A 15,245-nucleotide genomic window follows, 5' to 3' on the forward strand; every position below is an offset into this window, starting at 1 on the left:
GACCTCTTAACCGTAGGTTTGACAAAAAGGTCACAGTGGAAACTTTTGTTTGTTAGTCCAAGATCCACCCACCCACCAAGTTTGAGCTCCATAGGGGCAATTTGAAATTTCTACCTTTTTTTGACCTATGACCTCTTAACCGTAGGTCTGACGAAAAGGTCACCGTGGAAACTTTTGTTTGTTAGTCCAAGGTCAACCCACCCACCAAGTTTGAGCTCCATAGGGGCAATTTGAAATTAGACTTCAATTGGACTTGACCTCGGCCTTGACCTTTGACCTTAAAAAATATAAACTCGTTCTTCCTCATACCAAGCTGCACCCACCCACCAAGTTTGAGGAACGCGCGACCCCCAGTCTCCGAGAAAAGAGGCGGACAGACAAACAGATACACAAACACACAAACAGATTCTGGTGAATTATAGTAGGATACCGTACGTTTACCAACACCAGGACCTCCTCGGAGGATGGTTTGCCAAGTTCCTGCATATTTTATTGATCAAGTTTGCCGCTGACTTCCCCATTTTCTTGTTATTTTAAAAACACACCTTTCTGCTTAATTAATATTCTGATTCTGGGCTTATTTTGGTCCATTTCTGGAACACTTTGGGGTATTATTTTTTTAACATTTGAAATAATTTGCATTGACGTTGATGGGTGCGAATAAATGCGACAAAGGTTTATTATAATAATAATGGCTTCTGTGTTGATGCGTATGGGCGGGAATGTAACAATATTATTATTAACATTTGTAAACATTGAAACAGACATATTTAGAAATTAGTATATCCGAAAATAGGATATGACCTTTGAACAACTACGCTTTTATGCACTATTGTTTTAGGCCAAGTAAAAATAAAAATATGTTTCTTGTCCGGGTTTTTTAAAATTAGGAGGATGTGGGGCTTTTTATTTTTTATTTTTTATTGGAAAACGACGCTAAACACCTGTATTTGGCACCATATTTTGGGTATTCGACATATAGATTGATATCTGAGAAAAAAGAGGAGGCCCGTTTTATTTTATTGTTTTGAGAGGTAAAGCCCCCCTTTTTATAGTGATCACAAAACTCTTCTTAAATGATGTATTATGCAAAGCCGTAAAATAAGTTTCAACTTCTGAAACATCTTTTTCAACAAGTTATACCTGAAAGATTACAAAATAAAAATAAATTTGAAAAATCTGTAACCTTGTATTTTTTTACTCGGCCTTATCAAAACACTCATATTAATACGTCAATCTACGAGTGTAAAGCATCTGTAATGCATCTGTACAAAAACATAATGCGTTTTGTTTTCTGTAGGTGGCATGATGAATAAAATGCGAAATGCGCTTTTTTGAAGTCAGAATTTATCCTAAAATATGCCGTGCAGATTTTAATGGTCAAGTTAATAATAAAATAGATTTAATACGAACTATAAATTATTGTGCGCCACTGAGGGTTGATTTTAATTGATTCCCTTTTTATCTCGTGCCCACTTGTTTCCACTAGAACCCCCCCATAACATTAAAAGATCTGCCAAGGATTATTAAAGTCGGGATCTGACATTTCCTAATTAGCATGTGTCAACTGTTATTTAAGTGGCATATTTATGATGTTTTTTGTACATACTTTTAAAAACAATAATATGCTGACAGGCTATCACCATTAAGGGGGTACTACACCCCTGTGGTAAATTTGCGACTATTTTTGCATTTTTCTCAAAAAATAATAACACACTGGTAACAAAAGTTATGTATATTATTGGGGGCAAGGAATCCAATTACTATACTGAAATTTCAGTGACTCAAGACAAGCGGTTCAGTATATATGATAGGAAACGAGGTACATCATAGCGGTACCTTATTTCTTATTATAAATAACAAATCGCTTGTCTTGGGTCACTGAAATTCCAGTGTAGTAATTGGATTCCTTGCCCCTATAATATACATAACTTTGGTTACCACTGTTTTATTAGTTTTTGAGAAAAATGCAAAAATAGACACAAATTTATCGAGGGGTGTAGTACCCCCTTAAGCCTGGTTAGTTTTTATCGGGGTTTTTATCACACGAGGACACAAATACGAACAACTAGTCGAATATAGCGCCATGATGGAAGTGACGTCAGGTGTCAAATGTTTTCGTGACCAAATACTACTTCTATTTCATATGTCATACCGTGTCACGCATTTCCTTCGTATTATTGATAGCAAGTCCTAATTTCGACATTTACAAAAAGTCATTCCTGCGTCAAATTCGCATAATTGAAAAACAAATCACTGGTGCCTGATGGGATTATTATAGCAGTTTGACCCGGGAGTTTAACTCATTTCCGGAGGGTATGACCTTGCTAGAGGGCGTTTTACTCTCTTCAACAGGTAACAGGTACGATTCACTAAACTTACGACACCTTTATGTGGGGACCTCAATACAATGACCAAGTAAGAGTTTAATTGGAATTATTCCCGGGGAATTATTCATAACCAATCGAAAGCTTGCCTCACTTTGTAGATAGCAAACCAACAGAATTCGTCATAGATATGCGTTGCTAATAGAAAAACCGTGATTTAGTGTCATCCCCTATACCTATTCTTGCCTTTAATCGTGTAAATGCAACAGGTGCCGTGATGCCGTTAATGTCTTTTCGTTCGATTAGAGCAAAACAAAGTCACATCCGCCTACCCTGATATCATCGTTTACTATTTTATACTGCGATGAAAATAAAGCAGTTTGTATGGCGTAATCTGTTTAATTTCATTTTCTTTATAAAATCTATTTCGACAAAGATTTTTACAGGGAATTAATCTGTTATTGTAATATACTCTAAATAATTGAAAGGTGGTACAATATATATCTTTAAAATCATAATTTGAATTTTGTGAAAGATTTTTTTTATGGTATAAGGTACAAATATTAGAAATAGACAGCTGCATATCATAAATCATATTGGTTCATTACCTCAACATTAAATATAATTTTATGATATTTTTGTACAGTACTCTCTGTTTAAATTGGCTATACTTATTCTGTTAATTTGCGTTTCATCATCTTTAATAATTCGACACGGACAATAGTTTTCTATTTTGAAAGTTTTTACGATAACTGGCTCTCCGATATGTTTTGGAAGTAACATTCCTGAAGTTAATGCTATGATATCTTGCAAAGGATTATCCACCATTTTAAGAATTTATAAATTAATAAAACGTATGTTTTATTAATTCCATTGGAATGTATCTATTTTACGCTTTACTCCTGTCGAATTCACTTGGATTTATTTTATCTTCAAAGCAAGGTGACGGACTTTATACCAATGAATTTGCTGTTAAGGTACTTGGTGGACATTTGGTAGCCAAAGAAGTAGCTGGTCGACATGGATTTGAATATATAGATAAGGTAATTAAATAGTGAGTTGTTAGTGTTGTTGTTGTTGTTGTTGTTATTGTCGTTGTTGTTGTTGTTGTTGTTGTTGCAGTATTGTATAGTTAATTTTGTACCTATATATGGATATCAGGCTAACAAACACCACTTTAACCATCTTGCATCATTTCTGGATTCAACCATGCCCGCATTTGGCATTTTTTATCCATTGGGGTTCAGCAGTTAAGATTTGTAGACGCCCGGCCCTCGGGTAAGTTGTAACATGGCGATACTTGACCGATGTCTAGCTGTAATTTTGAGCCTTGTTGGTGAAATATAAACTAAAGGTAAGCAACTATTTTAAACTGTTGCAATTTGGTTGTTCACATGCAGCATTTTGCGGTTGGTAGTGAAATGCACAAATTGCATTGATCATTTCATAGCGAATGTGTAGAAGAATTCAAATATCACAGATATACTTTTGTAGGTCCTGTGGTTGTTGAGTTATGTTGTAAAGAGGGCTGAACCAACAACACTTTTGTAAAATAACTCATTAACAACAATAAATCAAGCAAGTTTTCAAAGTATATGATTTGTAGAAGGAACTTTTGCAAAACATCAAATGGTTGACTAAGTATTGTTGGTCGAGGCAGCCAAAAAGATCAATTTTCATTGTCTAAATACAAATGAAATAAAATATTGAAAAATAACACCTTGATGTTTTGCAGAAGTTCAGCTTACGAATCATATATTTGAAAACTTGCTTGATTTATTGTTGTTAATGAGTTATCATCTGGTTATGTTCGTTTTACAAAGATGATGTTGTTTCAGCCCTCTTTACAACATAACTCAAGAACCACGGGACCTACAAGGGTATATCTGTGATATATGAATCCTTCTATACACGCTCGCTATGAAATGATCAATGCAATTTTTGCCAAAGCTCACTACCATTCGCAGATTTAACTTGACTGATTATATCCACTAAAGCAAAAATAGGTTTCAAATAAATTATCAGACTGGTTAGAATATTGGCGTTATTGCTGTTGTTGTTGTTGTTTTGTGTGATCTGTGGTCACAATTCTAGTAACATGTGTTTCTAATATGCCCATGACTGAGTCACTACTTAAAGTCATAACGATTTCCATCAAATTTTAATTTTGTTATTCTTTACTCAAAAATGCTGTATTAGTAATAACTGTCAATAAAGGTTTTTGTCCAATAAGCTGAAATAAGAAAGTAAAGTGAAAAAACCCACTGGGCGTTTATAACGTGGAGTTCTATGAGGTTCTTTATGTCTGAATACCGTAAAAACTCCATAGTTAGCATATGTGCTTACTATCGAGCGCTTTTGAAAACATGAAATTGTATATACCAAAGTCCGGCGCTTTACCAACTGAGCTAAATGGGGTTGAGACACACATTTGCAGGTTTACTTGTTCGAATGTAAGTACATGTGTATCGATGATTTGCTCAAAACCCTTTACACTTTTGTGGATGGGCTCTTCATATTTGCACGTTTTAAAGGCGCTCGATAGTAAGCACATATGCTAACTATCGAGTTTTTACGGTATGAAATTATGTCCAAATTGCTCTGTTGACCTGACAAATAACACATTTGGCTAATTCCATTTAGTTGGGACATGGGACATGCATGTAAACATTACAAATATGCCAAAACAATCAGGTTTGAACAAAATGAACCAATTAGGCCTATATTATAAGACCGCAATGGCTTTAGCCTTGCACCGTGTGCATACATTATCACGTTGTCGTTGTTGTTGGGTTTTGCTTTTGGAAGGTGAAGTTTTTACTAATTGACGCATGTCTCTCCTATATTGTTTTTATACAGCTATATATGGCTTTATTGTCGTCTTTGTTATTGTGGTTTCAAGCATTTTTTTCTCATCTCTTTCTTTTACCACTTACCTTTCACACCCAAGAGGCGATTAGAAGCTTACAGAATACAAAAAAAGCATTAATACTGCTAGTGTTATCACTTACGTTAGAAACTTACGGACTCAAGGGACTTTCGTTGACTCGTTGTATTATATCAGTTCTGGGGCACTCGTAATTCACGGACGTCTCTGATTTCAAAGACGGGTCAGTGATTTCACATATGACGTCTGTGATATCACATACGTCGAGCTTTGTTGACAGCTGGGCACTCGTTGCAGCACATCGGAACGAAGCTGAGTGTATTAGAATAAGTTTTCCTATGTTTAGCAAATATCTGCCTGTATGTGATTTATGAGACGTCTCTGAAATATGATACTTTTATGTGACATGACGCTTCAAGAGTATTTGATATCAGAGACGTCCGCGAATTATGAGTGCCCCCGAACTGATATAGAGATGTTCGGCCTTTATATTTGCCTTTCTTATTAGACTTTCTTTAGTTTGTATAGCCTTGTATATAAAAAAAAAATCGGCATTATTTGGTTCATTCGTATATGTAAATGTCACACTTCCCCCCCCCCCTTTACACCCCCACAGACACACCTCTATTACATAGCACGTTGTATAATTATAGTCTTTTTCGATTACAAATGTGAGACTGCAGTATAGTCGTTCCTGACATTGAATAGCCTTGTAAAAAGAAAAGCGGGTCTTTTGTAGGTGCTAGGCCCTCATCTCTTCTTATTGCATATAAAGGACATTCACAATAGCGTTTCAAGTACAACCAGGTTATTTGCAGACGACTGCCTCCTTTATCGACCTATAAATTCATCTGCCGACGAAGATGCACTCCAAGAAGACCTTAATACCATGGTTCAGTGATCTGAAGATTGGGGAATGAAATTTAACCCAACTAAATGTGAAACAATACGTGTTTCCAGGAAGAGAAGCCCAGGCACCACTTCTTATAGCATCACTGGAGTCAAATTAGAGGAAACAAACCACACCAAATACCTAGGTATCCACATTGAAAAAGATCTCCGATGGAACAAGCAGACCCATTATGCTGCTGGCAGAGGTATTGGCGTCCTAAATTTCCTCAGAAGAAATTTCCATCATTGCTCTTCCTCCGTCAAAGAGAAGTTGTATTGTACTTTGGTGCGTCCTCACCTGGAGTACGCTGCAGCATCATGGGATCCCTACACATCTAAAAACATCGCCTACTTGGAAAGAGTGCAGCGACAAGCCGCCCGTTTTGTTACCAACACTTATGGCAGAGATACCAGTGTTACCCAGCTGCTCAACACTCTTCAATGGGAGTCCCTGAAGACCAGACGTGAAGCACACAGATTAACATCATTTTACAAAATGCAAAATGATCTTCTGGACATAGACTACCAAAAATTCACCGAGCCAAAATCAGACCGTTGCAGAAGAGGCCACTCAAACCAGTTTGTAATCCCGACTCGAACTACCGACGTGTATGCGAACTCATTTTTTCCGCGCACCATTAAGACATGGAACAAGCTTCAGCAGTCAACTGTTGCGCAACCAGACCCCTTCAAGTTCAAGTCATCTCTCCTGCAAGACCCAGCTCTAAACAAAAACTAATCCACCCTCGCGAGCCTCCAGTTTAAACTTCTTCAAGGAGATTTTTGGAGGTTACCAATACCAAGTAACAAGTACCAAGTGCGAACTATCAATTTAAAATCAATGGTCTTTCTTGGCTATCGCCTGCGAAGAAAAAGCCGTAATGAAGGAATGGAAAATTTGAATTTGGGGGTTAGCTGAAATGATTAAAATATCAAAATCAAGGATTTTTCAGCGCTCTGTTTTGGTCAATTATAGAGGGGTCCTTTGGAGCTGCACGGTCCAAACAGTGAGGTATTTAAGCATAACCACCACGATACAAGCAGCGGCCTCACTGTGATAAAGAAACGTACGGTAGGGAGAACAGATTAGAAGAACATAGATAGAGAGTGCAGATTAATTCACACCACGAAAAACAAAACATACAAAGCTACAAAAATAATATTTCTATGGAACGCCACAGTGGTCAAAACCATATTAAGAAGAAAAAAATCTCCGAGGAAAATAATACTAAACAGAGAATGAGATGACCACAAACGACGTTTTTGAGACGCGGCAGGTGATTATCGATTTTTGGGTTCTATTGTTTTTTCTCGGTGATTTTTTTTTCATCGGTGAGTTTCTCAATAGGCAGGTATTAAAACCAACAGCTATATGTGATGCGATCAAGCAAAATCAGTCGGATAGTAAAAAGGATTTACAAACCTGGATTTTGCAGAAACCCCCATTGAAATTGAACAACCAGTTCCAAAGATATGAGCAATTAAAACGCTTCCAAAACAATAGGAAACAAAAGGAAATATTGCCTTTGTTTGGCTATATCTCAAAATCAATATTTCCGAGTTCCGACTGATTTTGCTTGATCGCATCACATATGTGCAATAAGCGGAAGTGTGAAGTACTATACTGCATGCGGTACTGCACATAAACGGGTCCCAAAAATAGTTCCAATAGGGTTTTGTCACTGTGGGCGTGCCATATTAGAAAACGCAGGTGTAACATCACATTTGTAATAATGCTTCACGGCCATATTGCAAAGACTACACTACGTTGTGTGTGTGTGTGTGGGTGGGGGGGGGGGGGCGCGGTTATAGGAAGGGGTGAAATTATTATCCCCTTTCAACATTAAGCCTAAACCAGGTAAACCAAAAGTACATTTTGTTGTAAAAAGAAAAATAATTATGTGTCCATGTTTTGTACTCTTATTTTCAAAAATATTAAAATTTGACTTTTATTGCCAGTTAGTTCCAACTAAATAATTTGGATTAGCCTATGTTTCGTTTGGCCATTTCTAACATGTATAATCCCCAAAAATATTGCTGTCATTATCTGGCATCGGGAGTGCTTAGGCTAGTCAATACAATAGTAGATTGCTACTTATGCTTCGAAAGGAAGTTTTTGAATGTGTCTTATTTATAGGTTAATGTACAGGGTGTCCCAAAGGTTCCTTTAGCATTTTAAAATGCTGCACCACTTATACACATTTATCTTATGAACAGTGCCGCCGAGAGCCATTACGGGCCCAGGGGTAAAATGAACGCACGGCCCCCTGAGGGGTCTTTTCTTTGCTTTTATGGGTCCATTTCTGTATGTTTTCTTTATTTTTACTAGCCCCTAGGACCCCGGGCCCGGGGGTAAGGCACCCCCTTAGCACCCCTTGTCGGCGGCACTGCTTATGAACAATATGTATGAATTTCTGTAAAGAGGACACTTAAATTGTTTTGATACCTATTAAAACTTGACCAATTTTCTTGTCAATGTTAGATTCAAATAATGATAGACACATTTTTATCGCATAATTAAAGCCATATTATAACATTTCTGTAAAAATAAATTAGTATTTTTTTCCCATAAAATGTTAGCTTTTACTCTCGATATGTCCCCTTTTAATTTTGAGCCGAACAAGTGAGGTAAAGCATAGAAAATTGGAATTTACTACTAGCGCCCATGCATGTTACTCCTGCGGTTGTAATACGGTACGATCCTCTGGGTGTGTGTGTATGTGTATCCCGCACGCCGTGTACGTACTGTGCATACGTGTTCGAATAATATTTCCATCGTAATAAACCGGCGTTTTATTCAAAATATCGGATTTTAACAAAACTACAGCACCTAAAGTCTTGAATTTTGCAGAATATCTTTATTGACTAAAGTACATTACAATCGTGTAAAAACCAGAATTTAAAATGTTTTTGAGGGCGTTCTCCTCAGCAAATGTTATAATAAAAACATACATAAAATATTACAGCATGTAAGTCTGCTTGTGAATTGTTACTGGTTCACTCACAAAAAAATAAGACGCTTTAGCGTCCTCTTTCTTAAAATATGTGACCGTCCACGTCGAAACGCTCGGAAAGTCGGCCCCTGGACAATTTCGTTTTCTTCTCCGTGTTTAGAAAATATATCATTTGACTTCAAACAATATCCAAAAGCGGAGTTATGGCTTGTTAAACTTTGCTCCTTCAGTAAAAGGGTACCCCCGGTACATTATTTTGGTGTTATACAATATTTCTCTTTTTCCACATCGCTGGTATTACATATCAAATTGTCATAATTGGCGGTTAATCATCCTCAAGTCAACGAGGTTCAGGAATGTCCTCTCATTGTAGATTGTTAGGGAACAAACCAAAAGATAGATGACGTCCTATAAACGTAACTAGGTTCGTTTCTCGGCCGAACCCCTCCCTCCCTGCCAGAAACGTTATAATGAAATGTTGACAATTTTGACATAATAATAATAATGACACATTCTTCAGACCGATGTTTTTGTACAAACGTAATCGAGTTTTTTTACCCCCTCCCCCTAAACGAAACTAGTTTCGTTTATAGGACGTCATCGATCTTTTGATTTGTTCCCTTAGTTAACCCACCACTTAAACAGGATTTGGCCAAAGCAAACAAAGACTAGAGCTATTTGCTAACTCTATACATAAGTATAAGCTTATTATCCTCTTCAACAATAGGATTAAAGATTGGCGTTTGACTAACACTAACATGAGTAACATGTAGGACAAACATTAGGTAAATATGAATACAATACAATACTGTAACTCGAAATACAATTTGCCGACTTTACGAGCGGTTTGAGATGGATGGTCACATATTAGCATGAGTTTTAATATTGCTGGTCACCAAACGATGAATAAAATGTACGACATAATGTCTAATTTAGCACCATCTCAAAAATTATCTTAATTTTATGTTAGAGTTTCTACTTCTAATATTTCTGTTGGAGTGCAAGATTGCTTTAATAGGGCAGCTTTTCATTGCATCAAAATAAGTCACTAAAGGAAACATAATTAAATTGAGCAAAATGAACCATTTTCTTTGATTTGATGACGTTTCCTAGTCTTAAATAAAATTCTTAAAATATAACTGTAGTGCCTAAACTTCGAAGTGTATACATACAGGACGATGGTCCGGTCAACACGATTAATTAGGTAGTTGCTTGTTTTGCATCTGTTTTGAGAAACTCTAGTGACCGGACCGAATTTAAACGTCAGAAGGCCAAATCAAATAATTAAATATGGTAATCAATCAATCCACAACAAACATTTCTGACTTTAATAAAAGTTGATATCCGTGCTTTTAAAGGTTAATTGAGCTACAAATGAATTAAATGAAAAAGAAAATTATGTCAAGTTGGCTATCAAAATAATTGTACAAGTTTGCGCTTTTATAATATGTCTTTGGATCTTCTTTATACGATAATACCTGTGAGAGATGTCATGGTTCAAAGTGGGAAAGAGGTTTTTGGGACACCCTGTATATCGTAATTGGTTTTATATAATTTACTCTTTATATAGATCGGAACATTAGTGGACTATTACCTCTTCAAGCAACAATCTATTCCTACACGATCCAAACGTAGCGCAGATACTCACATCAAATCGCTGAATGATGACCCGAAGGTAAGGGACCAAACCAAAAGTTCGATGATGTCCTATAAACGAAAGTCCTTTCGTTACTGGGAGGGGGTTAAAAAATCCGATTTACGTTTGTAAAAAACTAGTTGAGATATCGGTCGAAGTTGGCCTATCGGGTTGGAATTTTCAACATTTTACACTTTCGTTTTAGCGTTTCGAACGGACTTCCATTTATAGGACGTCGCGTCATCGACTCATACATAATTAATTATGGTTTGTTTCATAAGGTGCTTGTTGGAATAATATGAAATGACATGGTATAGTAAATCGTGTACGTGTGGTGCTACACGGTGGTTAAAAAATAAAAAGTGTGTAAAATATAAAGGTTCAAACTAGAACCTATTTGTCATTGTTACAGAACCCTTCTAAAAATGATTTTATAAAGAACTAAAACATACATATAAGCTCTAAAACCAATTTATAAACTTTCATTTATAGGACGTCGTCGAACATGATATTGTTTGTTTTTTCCATAAGGCGCTTGTTGAAATGATATGAAATGACATGGTGTAGTAAATCGTGTACGTGTGGTGCTACACGGTGATTCAAAGATAAAAAGTGTGTAACATATAAAGGTTCAAACTAGAACCTATTTGTCATTGTTACAGAACCCTTCTAAAAATGATTTTATAAAGAACTAAAACATACATATAAGCTCTAAAACCAATTTATAAACTTTCGTTTATAGGACGTCGTCGAACATGATATTTTTTTTTTTCCATAAGGCGCTTGTTGAAATGATATGAAATGACATGGTGTAGTAAATCGTGTACGTGTGGTGCTACACGGTGATTCAAAGATAAAAAGTGTGTAATATATAAAGGTTCAAACTAGAACCTATTTGTCATTGTTACAGAACCCTTCAAAAAATGATTTTATAAAGAACTAAAACATACATATAAGCTCTAAAACCAATTTATAAACTTTCGTTTATAGGACGTCGTCGAACATGATATTGTTGTTGTTTTTCCATAAGGCGCTTGTTGAAATGATATGAAATGACATGGTGTAGTAAATCGTGTACGTGTGGTGCTACACGGTGATTCAAAGATAAAAAGTGTGTAATATATAAAGGTTCAAACTAGAACCTATTTGTCATTGTTACAGAACCCTTCAAAAATGATTTTATAAAGAACTAAAACATACATGTAAGCTCTAAAACCAATTTTGCTTCTTTGAAGAACCGTTTTGAGCTTTAAAGAAGCTTTGCAGAATTTAGTTTACAACCATTTTGGCAAATAGTACTTTTATGGTAATATTACGAGTGTTATTTCTCACGGTTGTTTGATGTGATCATTTATTAATTTTCTAACTAACAAAACATTATTATAATGTTCAGTTTTAGACCTGAATAATACTAACAGCTTCATGTTTAAATATCAAATTATTCATCTTTGCTTTTTGGTGGTAATTTTAATTCTATAAATTGTACATTTGTGTCAAAAATGAGGGCGCTATTTACATTTTAAATTTAAATTGGCCAAATAATATGAGTTATACCTTACATTTCATGATAAAAAGTTTTTTGAATATTCCCTTGTCATTTGTCAGTCTATTTGCTGATGTTCTAATACCATTTAAAATGTCTACCCCTTGTAAAGATGCAAACAAGATTTTAGATAAATAGCGCCATCATTGTTCAACTTTTCTTTGAAATGACTCAGTTTTAAATGCCATCAAACAACCGTGTTCTTGGTTCTCAGCTATACTCTGAGAGGGTTCACGCCAATCTGAAGGGGTTCTTTAAAGAACCTAGGCTCTTTAAAACCAATGTAGAACCATTTTGATGAGGGTTCCACATAGAGGACAAAAAGGTTCTAAAAACGACTGCACAGTGCCAGAAAATGCAGTAGCTGCCCTGTGAACATTTGGCAATTTACATACAGTATATATTGTACTCATTTTTTGCTCAATTTCTATTATGCATCGATTTGATTTATACACCGATTGTTTTGACACAGTTTGAATTAATTTAGATTAACACAAAGTAAGCAAATGGTACCATGTCCTCGCTCTCGAGAAGTGTATTAGCCTATTTAAGAAAATAGAAATAGATACTTTCATATACAATGATATTTACACCCGGGTATTTTACCGTTACTGCATTAAATATAATATAAACATTTAATAGGAAATCAGCACTCTAAACCAAGGATGCACAATATTATGTATACGCGAGCCTTGTTTCAAAATTAGGTTTGTAGAACGCCGGCCGGCCACACGTTCCACAGGTAACTCATATTAACTTGAATAAAAAACAAATAAAATGAAATGAAAATAGGTCAATATTACAAGTATCCGCAGTGTATACGTGTATCATGATCATAAAACGTGCTGAAAAATTGTAGTGTAGTCACACATTTAGGCCTACACGTTTATGAATAGGAAATTAAGGCTGTGTGTTTTTTTAGAGATTGCGATTTCCAAGCGTACGTATCGAACGTACGTGGAATCTATTCAAAATCACTCTCCTGTGACGGGATTTTGAATAGATTCCACGTACGTTCGATGTACGTTTGGAAATCGCAATCTCTCTATAGTTTTGCCGAATTCGGCAGAGTGACGAATCGAGAAGTTTGAGCAAATTGAGTTGATGCATGCTTCTGACTATGTTTTAGGTGATCTTTTATTTCCATCACAAATTAATGGAAAATACACTCTCCCCGACGTAGATATCGAAATTTGGATTTGTCGAATTGCACCAAACTGCGATTAATGAATTTAGCAAAGAGACGAATCATAGTACTTAGCCTAACTGTACAAAATAGGTAGATCTAGCTGAAACCCGCGGATTTTCTGTATTAAGGGATCTGTAATGAGCGTTTTGAGCGTCTCGACATTATTTGTGGGACATGAGAGTACATCAGACATATCGAATTGCATTCTGAATACGAAGAATGTCTTTCTGATATCAAATAATTTTCATTTTTGAAATTCACGATATAATACAAATTTTATGACTTAAAATTTGATATTTTTCACATTTTGATATATAACAGTCCTCGAAGTAAATTTTATAAATCTAATGATATATTCTTAAAGTGTATGTAGCTGGGAGGAAAAGCCGACGATCAATTGAAAATTTTGACCTTTCATATTGAAGATATGGATTTTTTCCCCAAAAGACCTAATTTTTTTGGTGTTTTGGAATTTCAAAAAATCAAAATTATTTGATATCAGAAGGACATTCTTCGTATTCAGAATGCAATTCGATATGTCTGGTGTGCTCTAATGTCCCACAATAAATACTGTCCAAACGTTCATACCCACCCTTTAAATGTCCTGCTATATTTGACACCAATGCATAGTCATGATAGTATAGCTATAGGACTCCTCCATCCAGGGATACCAAAATAAGTACAAACATTCCCCACACATAAATATGACGCTCTACAGAGTATCACAGAGAAATGCATCGCTATGACGTAATAATGTGAGTGCGTCTTCACGATACTGAAAAATCCTTGACATTGTACACAAAATATCTTAAACATTCGATTCCACCAGATTTCTTTCCCAAATATGACAGGAAATTACTATTTATAACTTATATGCCAAGTTTACAATCTATATCCATAGGAAAATCAGCAATTTCTGCAAACACGAAAACAAAATTAATGATGAGTGCTATATAATGATTTATACGTATACCGTATATTTGAATGCTTATTCGACCCTGCATGCAAATTTGTGACCGTCCACCATGCACAAACCAGCTGTAAAGTCGACAAATTGTATTCTGAGTTACAGTGTCAAATGTGCATGAAGCTCGTATTCATAGGTACCTCAAGTTGGTGCTACATGTATCTCATTTTGATAGTGCCAGTCAAACACCTTTTAAACCAATCAATAATCCTATTGTTGAAGAGGATGATAAGCTTCTACCTATGTTTTTGTTTGCTTGGCTAAATCATGTGCAACTGGCGGGTTACAAAGCATTGTATTTTATCTAGGTAATACCTAACAATTAACAATGAGAGGACATTCCTGAACCTCGTTGACTTGGGAATGATTTGAAATGACCGCCAATTATGACTGTTTGATATTTATTACCAGCAATGTGGAAAAAGAGACACATGGAGAACCGACATAAGGTACCATTTTGTTGAAGTACCAACGTTCAACAAACCATAACCCCGCTTCTGGATATCGTTTAAAGCTTATGATATATATTTTCTAAACACGAAATAAAACTAAATTGACCGGGGCTCGACTTTACGGCTCATTTGTGGTGGACGGTCACATTTATGGGCAGCGGTTGGGACTTTTTGGATTTGTCATAAAACCGAATTGCTGTAAATACCCGTTTTCATGGCTATATCAATTTTTTAGAACATAAAAGTTTTTTAAATAAATACTGCACGTTTTAAATGATTGACCTTAAATGCCGTAATAATTATGTCTCTTATCTTATCTGTCTTTGATTTGTGCATTGTTGACCATGGAATGGAAAACCATTATGATTGGATGGGAGCCGTAGACCTAAATGATGTGCA

At 35.7% G+C, this 15,245-nt stretch overlaps 1 protein-coding gene across 1 annotated transcript in view; it reads left to right on the forward strand.

Moving 5' to 3' along the window:
• Positions 1–3,087: 3,087 nt before the first annotated feature.
• Positions 3,088–15,245, forward strand: part of LOC140159135 (neuroendocrine convertase 1-like) — a 41,595-nt gene continuing 29,437 nt past the window's right edge. Inside the window, exons 1-2 of the mRNA XM_072182491.1 lie at positions 3,088–3,370; positions 10,630–10,734. Coding sequence (XP_072038592.1) covers positions 3,206–3,370; positions 10,630–10,734 — 270 coding nt within the window. The 5' untranslated portion in view covers positions 3,088–3,205. The remainder of the gene's footprint in view (positions 3,371–10,629; positions 10,735–15,245) is intronic.

The sequence above is a fragment of the Amphiura filiformis genome, chromosome 8, assembly GCF_039555335.1.
Source record: "Amphiura filiformis chromosome 8, Afil_fr2py, whole genome shotgun sequence".
Lineage (NCBI taxonomy): Eukaryota > Metazoa > Echinodermata > Ophiuroidea > Amphilepidida > Amphiuridae > Amphiura > Amphiura filiformis.